Source organism: Herpailurus yagouaroundi, unplaced genomic scaffold (assembly GCF_014898765.1).
Source record: "Herpailurus yagouaroundi ecotype Mexico unplaced genomic scaffold, PumYag 28, whole genome shotgun sequence".
NCBI classification, from domain to species: Eukaryota; Metazoa; Chordata; class Mammalia; order Carnivora; family Felidae; genus Herpailurus; species Herpailurus yagouaroundi.
Window position 1 is genome coordinate 11,438,342 of NW_024412376.1, and position 10,409 is coordinate 11,448,750.

Below are 10,409 nucleotides of genomic sequence, written 5' to 3' on the forward strand. Positions count from 1 at the left end.
AAAGGGGCAGAGAGACGGAGATGCAGAATCTGAAGCAAGCTTCAGACCCTGGTTGTCAGCTCAGAGCCTGACGTGGGGCTGGAACCTACGAACTGTGAGATCATAACCTCAGCCATTTCAGATGCTTAACTGACTGAGCCACCCAGGCACCCGATGGATAATCGCTATTATAGTTCACTTTTTTCTTCCTATAAATAGAACCCAGAAATAATGTATGTTTATATATCTGCCACTTTTAGCTCTTTGTTCTTAGGTAGTTCTTGATTTCATCTGTGTGTCTTATTTCTTGCAGCTAGATTAGCATCTCTAGCACAAGAATTATTGTATTGTTACTTTTTTTTAAGTTTATTTATTTACTTAGAGAGTGGGTGAGTGAGCTGGGAAGTGGCAGAAAAAGAGAGTGAGAGAGAATCCGAAGATTGCTCCACACTGCCAGCATGGAGCCTGATGTGGGGCTCAAACTCACAAACCGCGAGATCATAACCTGAGCCAAAGTCAAGAGTCAGACATTTAACCAACTGAGCCACCCAGGCGCTACTGTATTATTACTTTCTATAGAATACCTGGTCTAGTGCTAGGCACCTTCTAGGGTTGACTCTGTAAGAGGAAAGATAACCAGCAAAATTATCTAGAGGCTGCCATGGGAGTAAAGAGAGACCTTCTGTGTCTTTGGTTATGCCTGATTCATTTATTCATTCTTCATATTTGTATTTTTTTTATATTGAAGGAGAGTTTTTAGTGCTGAAGCCCTAAAGCAGTTACCTCTAAATGTATTCGAGCCTACTGCCTTCCAAGAACCTCCTGTCTAGACGCACAAACATCCACAAATAACATGGCAAACTGTGTTCATATCATAGGCAAGATGCTTTGGGAGTGGGGTTACAAAGTTATGCGAGGCTCTGGGAAGATGTTGTGGAAGGAGAACTGTAATTTAAGTTATGTTTTGAAGGCTGGGTAGCGTTTAGTTTTTGCATGCTTTAAATTCTGAAGGTATTGTCCCATCTCAACTCAACCCCCCCAACCTTGTAAAAAAAATACTGTCAACATAAGTTATTAAGTTACATTTGGCTTTGCAGAGCATATTAGCATCTTTTGTAGTTGGTGCCACTACTGTGGCATACAAAAAAAGTGTAGGATGCACTTATGTGTAGCCCCATACTGGTGGTCTCCAGATTTATTTAAGATGACCCTGTAATATCACAAAAAGAGCAGTGGAATTGGAATCAGAAGACCTGGGTTTATGATCAAGGTTGGAAAATGTTTGGCACATTTCCTAGGTGCTCAAGAGCTTAAGAATTCTGTTGACCCCGGGAAGGTATGGGGGTTGAACTAGGTACTAAAACAGATTCATACTATTGGATAGCTACCTAAATAATAACAGAATGTTAGAACAGGCCATGAAAGCCGTATTTTGCTTAGACTAGTTGAAAGCCTGTATGTAAATATTTACAGAACAATCATTAATATCTTTATACCTCTGTTAAATGAAGAGGCAGGTTCAGTGGCTGTAGGCCTAAAAAGAACATTAACAAAAATCCTAATAAAAATACAGTGACCTTATAGGAAAGATGACCTTATACTCTGTTCTTTAGGACAATGCTTCATTGTTTTTATCATTCAAATTTGATAAGGGTTTCTGCTTAATTGCTTTTCAAATGAAAATACAATTCTAAAAAGAATATAATGGTAAAAGCTTTTTGTGAACATGAAGTGTTTGCTTTTAAAAACTGTAATTATTTTTTATTCCATTTCTTTGCCTGATAAAGGTAATGACATTTCCTTCCAAAGGAAAGACATTTTTGAAATGGAATTAAATTGAGAATAGGGTTTGTTTCTGTCTTTATACTATATTCTGCCTACTTACGAAGAGACCCTATCATCCCTGCAGCAGCTTCTTCTGTATGTCTGTATGCCTTAGATGACCTGTGCAAATAGAAAGATTAGCCGGTAATTTTCTCTTTCCTCTAGACAAAGTTGCACTTACCCACCGTCTAGTTTTTTTCCCAGTGATGCAAGGTACTGTTGTGCTGCAGAGCTTCCTAACTCAGCGGCATCCTTTTAAGAAATACTGGAGGCTTTATAACACTACCAGTTAATAGGGAGGTTTGTAGGATGCCTGGGTGGCTCAGTCGATTAAATGTCCGACTTCAGCTCAGGTCATGATCTTACAGTTCGTGGGTTCGAGCCCTGTGTTGGGCTCAGTGCTGACAGTTCAGAGCCTGGAGCCTGCTTCAGATTCTGTGTCTTCCTCTCTCACTCTGCCACTCCCCCCACTCACACTCTGTCTCCCTCTCTAAAAAATAAGCATTAAAAAAAAAAATAGGTTTGTGATGCAAATTTGGAATGCCTGATTCTAAGATGTTCTGATTTACTTTCTTAAATACACTAATTTAGAGTTTCCTGCTTTCATCTTTCTTAATCACTCTTCCTGTAATTTTCTTTCTCCATAATATTGGGATATTTGTTTTAATTTTTTTTAAATAATTTTCCCCAAACACAACAATTGATAATTCAAAGAAGGTTACATTTATCCATGGCATTTGTACTTCTGTTACTGCAGGTCTTGGTACCCACCTATTTGAGAGGCATGAGACTTTCTGATTTAATCATTTCAAAAAAGCAGAATGATTTGGTATCCTGTCTTAGGCAAGATTTGATAAAATCTGAGCTCTTTTTCTGTCTTATGTTACATTTTTTTAGTAACTTTGGGCTACCTGTTTACTTTCAGTCCTGTTGCCTCTGGTAATCCTGTGTAAAACCTTATAGAATACGGTAATAAACACTGCAGAAGAGTTTGAATGTTGAGAATGAAAGATTTTAGAATTAGTCCTCCCAGTTCAGTGATTCTTAACTTTGTTAATAACTGTTATTAAGTGAGTCCATTTTTACCGACAATGAAGAAATGAACCTAAAGGAGTAGTTACAAAATTGTGGAAATTTTATGATTTTTATACTTCTAGAAAGAGCTATGAACTCTTTTGGAAGGAAGGAAATTAAATGGAAAAAAACAAATAAATTAAAAGAAGAGGCTTCCCTCACCCTCCCCCAAAATTGAGAAAGCCGTGGAAGGGTACACCAAAAAAAGTCTTTGGGTTCTAGGACATTAGAGAAGTTGAAAAGAGAAGTCTGATGTTCCATACTGAATTATCTAAGCAATGTGATAAAGTGAAAGATAGAATAAGGATTTAGAAGTCAGGTGGATCCAATTTCAAATCCTGACTTGGACTTTATGAGCTCTGTGCCCTTGGCAAGGTATTTCATCTCTTTGAACATCAGTTTCTTCATCTGTGAAATGGAGATGAGAGGACACACTTCATAGAGCTGATGGAGCATTCTATATGGATGGAGCGTATAGCATAGTGCTTGGCCACAGTGGCCTCTATAAAATGTCAGCTCCTATCCCCTCACATCAGCAGCCCCCTTAGCAGGTCACTTTTATCTCTGGGTTTTGGGCCAGCAATAAGGCCATTAACTCAAGCAGCTTGAATCTAAAGTATTATTCATTACTTTGATATCTGGTGTTAGTGAACAAGAAAAATGATTCCTAATTTTGTAAACCATTGCTAAGATTAATAGACTTGGCAGAATGACTTGTGTGTATATAGAAGACATCTTATCTAAAATATTCCTATGATCATTATACATACCTTACCCCCCCCTTTTTTTTTCCTTTAATATGACTGTAAAATATGGATTGGGAAGTAAGTAAGGCAGAATAGTTTTCACTTGTATGAAAAACGGTTGCTGGGGTTTTCACAGTTGAAATCACTGCTTGCAAGGAGATTATGGTTGCAGCATACTATGGGAGAATAAGAATGATAATGATGATGCTAACATTACTGTATGCTAGTTAACTCATGTCAGTCCTATGGGTACTATTGGCCTCATTTTGCAGATGATGAAACCAAAGCACAGAGAGGTTAATAACATTTCTGCTTGCATAGTTAGGAAGTAGCAGAGCCAGGATTTGAACTCAGACAGTCTGGCTCCAGAGGCCATGCTCTTAATAACTGTCTTATACTGGGAGGACTAAGAGAAGACAGTCCTTTAAATGGCAGCAAATGTCCTAAAGTGTGGCAAGTTATTTACTTTTAGATTTGCTCTACAGGTATTCTGAGAGAAGCCTCACAAAGTGTATCGGTATTACTATTGAGACCAGACCAGATTACTGTATGAAGCGGCATTTAGGTGACATGCTGACCTATGGCTGCACAAGGCTAGAGATTGGGGTACAGAGTGTCTATGAAGATGTGGCCAGAGATACCAACAGGTAAGATGGGGCAAATGATTTTGCACAAGCCTTCTTCTACTCCCACTGATTATATCTATGTTCACACTCATTCTCTCCACCTTGCTACCAATCTTAGAGAAGGATGGATAGGTTTCCTTCTCCTCAGAGTCATTCTTCTATCTCTGCTCTTAATTCCATCCCCATTCCTTGATTTCCAGCCTTTTCTCTACTGGCTCTTTTCCAGTAGCCTGTAAACATGCTCTTATTTCTTCCTGTCATAAACAGCCTTCCCCATATGGAAAGCAGAAGGCAGGGCTCAAGGTCAGTCCTTTAAAGCTGGAGAGAAGGCGAGGAGCATGGGTTTGAATAAGAAGGAAGTCGAGGTGATATTTAAAAGATTAGTTTTTGTGAAACAGATGCCAGTCGGCAGAGTAATGAAAGGTTGGTGGGCAATGGTTGTAAGTTTTGAGAAATTTGGGAGGTAAGGAAGGATAGAAATAAGGATTGATAGAGCCCTATGAAGCTCTCTTCTAGAACTCTAGAAATAGATCACTAAGTTGGGGAGAAAAGACACACATGAAAGGTTAGCTGTGTAAGGAACTTTATGATTAATTGGTGAATTAGAGAAAAACAAAAGATTTTAGGACTTTATTAGGCAGCACAGATCATTGACTGTAGGTGTAAAGGCAGGCTTCAGGGAATTGGTATGTGTTGAGTTGGGTCTACTTTACTGGGAGGGGCAGACATGACTGGGGGTTGTGGTAGGAGAAGGAAGTAAAAGAGAACTAGGGAAACTTATACCAGTCAGCATCTTAGAAACAACCAGGAAGAATGCCAGGCTGAGGAGGGAGGAATCTTTCCTTTAGGTAATAGAGGTCTGTTAGATACTTTTGAACACAGGGAAGAATTGCACAGATATCAGACTTAAGAAAGATTAACCTGAGTAGAATGCACCTTTGTAGGGGGGAGTCTTAAACCGGAAACATAGGTTTGACTGCTGCTGTGATCAAGGGTGTACCTGTGGAGGTGGGAAGAGTCTCTTGAAGGTCAGGAAGGCTTTCTGAAAAGAATGACGTCAGACCTGAGGCTTAAAGGAAGAGTATGACTTAGGTGGGGAAGAGGAAGATTATTTCAAGCGGAAAGAAGCATACAAGCAAACTCCTGAGCACATGGCATATTTCGGGGATTCGGGGTAGGTTAGGTTGGTTACAGCATAGAGCATGAGGTAGGAGAATGGTAAGAGGTGAGGCTGCAAAGATAAGCCAGGGTGGCCAAATGATGAGGAGCCTTAGAAGTCAGCCCAGGGAGTTTGGGCTTTAATCTGAGGACAGACTAAACTAAGTTGTGATAGGAGCATACCTACGTTTTAGAAAGATCCCTTTGTAAGGATCACAGTATGGGAGTGGATTAAGAAGAACAAGCTAGAAGGAAGACCAGTTAAGAGACTGTTGCACTCATTTAAACAAGAAGGTGTTTAAAGAAGGTGTTAAAGAAGAAAGGTGTTCTACACCTACGCTGTCCAATATGGTAGTACGAGGAACTGAATTTTTCATTTTAATTAATATAAACTGAGTGACTATGTGCCTAGAGACTGTGGTATTGTACAATTGACAGTACAGTTTTAGAGTACTGTATATTTGGATGCTGTGTCAGGAGAGAGGCCTGGCCTAGTCATATAAATTGGGAAATGATTAGCAAAAAGAGATTGGAAATGGATGGGAACATCCAGAGTGGGCTGGAGTCCATGTTTCTAGGAATTTTTTGTGGTGAACGGGAATGTCTCGGAGATGAAAGGATTGACATAGGGCTTCAGTCATTAGTAGCCCCAAATTGTTCTTGGGCTTGCTTCCTACTTGGATGTGATACTGGAATGTTAAGATGATTTATCCAGCTGGCCGCAAATGATTCTGCCCTGTCACTAAATCATTCACTTTTCTCATTTTTAAAGGACCTTGCAGACCACCAGAGTGAAATCTATTTTGTACATAGGTGTCACTCTATGACACCTAATTTATTTCTACAAATAATTTCAAAAGGTTTTTAGAGGAAAGAGCATCACAAGAGGCTGCTTCTGCCTGGTTTTGAGCCCATTATTTTTTTTTTAACTTAAATATGTATATTAGTAACCTTAGTTTGGCTGATGATGCTAAACCAAATAATTTTAGTAGACATTAACTCTGGTTACCCCAGTCATTTACTGTCAGAACCTTGAGTAGGTACATGAGGAATTTCTGAGAAATATCTCAGAAGTGAAATGATTTATTTCCAGGCCTTCTCAGAGATAGAGACATAAAAATGATTTTCTGAGATTTTTATTCCCCAACCATATTAGTCTTCATTATAAAACCACTGTTATAGATCGTTTTTCCTCTGTTTCTTGTGTTAACCTTCTTGCCCTTTTATTTGTGTAACAGGTAGTGAATTTTCTTTCCTCAGGGGCCACACTGTGAAGGCAGTCTGCGAGTCATTTCACCTGGCCAAGGATTCTGGTTTCAAAGTCGTGGCTCATATGATGCCTGATCTGCCAAATGTGGGACTAGAGAGGGACATTGAACAGTTTACAGTAAGTGTTGTCTTCAACCAGGCTAATTGAGACTGCCTCTGCATGCTGCTTCTACCCCCTCTGCTCTTTGTAATTATTTGCTGCTAATGTTTCCCCCATTATTAAAGCAATATGTCCTCATTATGGAAGAGTAGAACACTGTAAACAAAGAAGAGTCATTCTTCACAGTGCCCACACCAAATAAAACCCTAACATTTTAATGTACTTCCTTCTAGGATTTTTTTATGCTTAGGCTTTTCAGAGGGATATACACACAGACGTATATATATGGATAGATAGATAGATATAGATATACACACAGACATATATATATATATACACACACACACACACACACAGACAAACTGGCATATATATGATAAGTAATTATTTTAATTGCTTTTTCACTTAATGTTATATAAGCATTTATCTGTGTTAGTCAATGTTAACATATTTAAATGTGTGCTTAATTTCCATTGAATAAATATGCCTTACTTTGCTTAACTACTTCCAAATTTTTTAAATTGAAGGTATTACCAGTTTTTTGTATTGTAAATAGCACTGCAGGTAAACAATTTGATGCGTATAACTTTTTGTAGTATTTAGGACTGTTTCGTTAGGATAAATTCCCTGCAGTAGAATTGTCACGTAAAGGTATAAACACTTCAAGAGTCTCTCCATATTACTTAATTGCTTTTCAGAGGGTTATAACAATTTATACTCGCTTTAGCAGGGTTATTTTTTCCCAAATAAGACTCTCTTGTTTATATATTTATATACACACATAGTTATAATGTTTCTATCTTTGCTAATTTAGTGGATAAAAATGTCATTTCAACTTGTATTTTGTAATTATATTAATACGCTTTTTAGGTTTGCATGCAATAATCATAATTCATCTTTTTAGAATTGTGCATTTTTGTTCTCTGACCAATTACTCTATTGGATATGACTATTTTTAATGTTAATTTAGATGAACTTTCTAGGTGAGGACATTATAGATTCCTTGTTTGTTTGTTTTTATAGTTGTTACACATATTTTTACCCAGCCTGTCTTGGGCCTTTCACTTTTGTATCTGCTGTCAAATCCATCCTATTTATTTATGATTTCTTCAGATGCTTCTGAATTTAGAACTGCCTTTCTCTTTCAGGATTTCCTTAAATAGTGAAAGAAAATGTTTGGGTTTTTTTCTGGGTTTTCTCTTCTTTGATATTTTAATATCTCACCCCTGGTTAGCTGGGTTTTTGTTTGTTTTACTCTCTGTCACATGTTGGGAAATGAGATTGGTAAGAACTTTTTTTTTTTTTCCTTTAGATTCTCAGATAGGGAAAGTGCCTTAGGGATATTCTTGGAGAGAAGAGGATGAAAGTATTAAGTTATTTTATTCACAAAAATATTTTACTCTATTTAGAAAAATGGAATTCACTTTGCCTTACTTGTGACATTAATAATTCTTTCTTTCCCTTTAAATTTTATTTTTAAGCCCATGAATTACAACTGAAGATAGTACTAATTCATAAATGTCCCTGTTACTAATTTCCCCGTGTTAGCTGTGTAGTAGATTTTGAATCTAATAACCTCTCCTCAGTAGTTAATAGCCAGGTACTCAGGCTTCAGGCCTAAAAGTCCTCTGAAACACTTTTCTTTAGCACAGCTCTTAGGTTAATCAGAGATATAGCTAGAATTCATAACTTTAAGTATCCTTGGGGAAAAAATTATGGCATGTTTCAAATAATAGCAAATAGTGGAGCCTTACTATTCATTTTCCTTAGTGTCTTCAAAATAAAGAAAAGTTCAATGATAATATTGCAAAGATAACCCTTCATGTAAACAGATCTGTCTTCCTTGTTTGTAATCTTTTCAGAAAAACTCAAAGAGAATATGAACACTATATTATTTCTTTTCTGACTACATCCCAGCACATAAATGAGTGACAAAATAGAGCTAACATGAGAAATCCGATTTCTCTCTAGAGAAAAATTTTCTGCAAAATTAACTTAACATCATCTTAAATAATTTCTACAAATCAATAAGAAAAAAGCAGAAAGCTCAATAAGAGAATGGGCAAAAACACTTGAACAGGCACTACTACAGAAATACGATATTTGAACAGCCAGTAAACATATTTAAAAGTTGTTAAAGTCATTAATCTTCAAAGAAATGAAATTTTAAACTATGATGCGTTCCTATTGTATTCTTACCAGAAAAGCTAAGAAGAGGTAAAATGAAAAAAGACAAAATCAAGTGTTAGTAAGAGTGTGGAACAACTAGAACTCTTTCTTCATTTACTGCTTGTGGCAGTAAATTTATATTGGTATATCATGGTAAAAAAAACTGTTTGACATTATCTGCTAATTATGAACATATGCATACCCATGTCCTAGGAATTGTACTCCTAGATGTATTCTCAGCAGAAATGCCCACATATATTTACCAAAAGTCATGGTTACAAAGTACTGTTGGTAATATCAGAGCAACAAGAACCCAAGTGTCCATTAACAAGAGAATGTGTAAATAGTGATGTAGTCATACAATGAAATACTATAAAAAAATAATTAATTACAACCTTATGCAACAACATGACTGACTCTCTTCAACATAAAATTGAGCAAAAGAAAACAGATCCAAAAGACCACCTAACACACATTTCTGTTAATATGAAGTCTAAAAACTTTGGGTGGAATTGTAACTGGAAATAGGTATGAGGTGGCCTTTCTAAGGTTTTGATACGATTTTTCTTAATTTGAGTATATGGGTGCTGGTTACATGATTTATAAAAATCTGTCAAGATGTACACTTGGAGTTTGTGTACTTTTCTGTATTTAAGATACACTCCAATAAAAATTCACATAAAACTTTTAAAACTAGTTTTTGTTTAGGAAATCTTGTTTGGGTCTATTTGGAATTCACAACCTTTCCTGAACTAGTAGGCAGTAATATTTTATACTTTAAAACATTTTTCCCTACTTTATTTTATTGTCACATCATTAGCAACCCACAGATATATTTTCCTTAATGTGTTTTGTTCCATAGGAAAGGTTGCTAAGTCGGGGTTCTGCTGGTATAATTACACAAGTCTACAAAATGTTATCTCTGTAGAGGACAGGGTAGCCTTTCCTGGCACGGATCCATAAAGCTACTACCCAGCCTGCTGAGATTATCACAGCTGTATCTTGGGTTGTGTGCTTACAGTATACATGTTATAAATTGGCTAGATCTTACACCTTGTTGTTTAGGTCATTTCTGGGTCACTACTCTTAGTGTCTGTTTATTTGCGTCTGTTTATTGCAAATTCACACTCTCATCCAGTGGTAGGTGCACAGCTTATAGCTGTGTGTGATACATAGCATTTACTTCTATTTTCCAGTAACTCAGAAATGAAGTTTTCTTTTTTCTTAACTTCGCCCTTTCCACCTATCCTCAGATAGAGCTTATTTATTACTCAAAATAACTTTTAGCTGGTTTGGTGTTTTATTAATTTAAAAATTAGACTGCTCTTGGATGTCCAAGCTAAGATTGCTAAAAATGCGTGAAGAATGTCTATTTCTCTTTAGGAAAAATTTCTCTTCAGAATCTCCTCTCAGTTACCAGAAGTCTTTCAAAGTCCATTAATGCTGGACACTCACAAGTCCCGT

At 36.8% G+C, this 10,409-nt stretch overlaps 1 protein-coding gene across 1 annotated transcript in view; it reads left to right on the plus strand.

Annotated features, from left to right (window-relative positions):
- The window catches only part of ELP3 (elongator acetyltransferase complex subunit 3), a 107,119-nt gene that overhangs the window by 40,686 nt on the left and 56,024 nt on the right, over positions 1-10,409 (plus strand). Inside the window, exons 8-9 of the mRNA XM_040465930.1 lie at positions 4,109-4,270; positions 6,668-6,794. Coding sequence (XP_040321864.1) covers positions 4,109-4,270; positions 6,668-6,794 — 289 coding nt within the window. The remainder of the gene's footprint in view (positions 1-4,108; positions 4,271-6,667; positions 6,795-10,409) is intronic.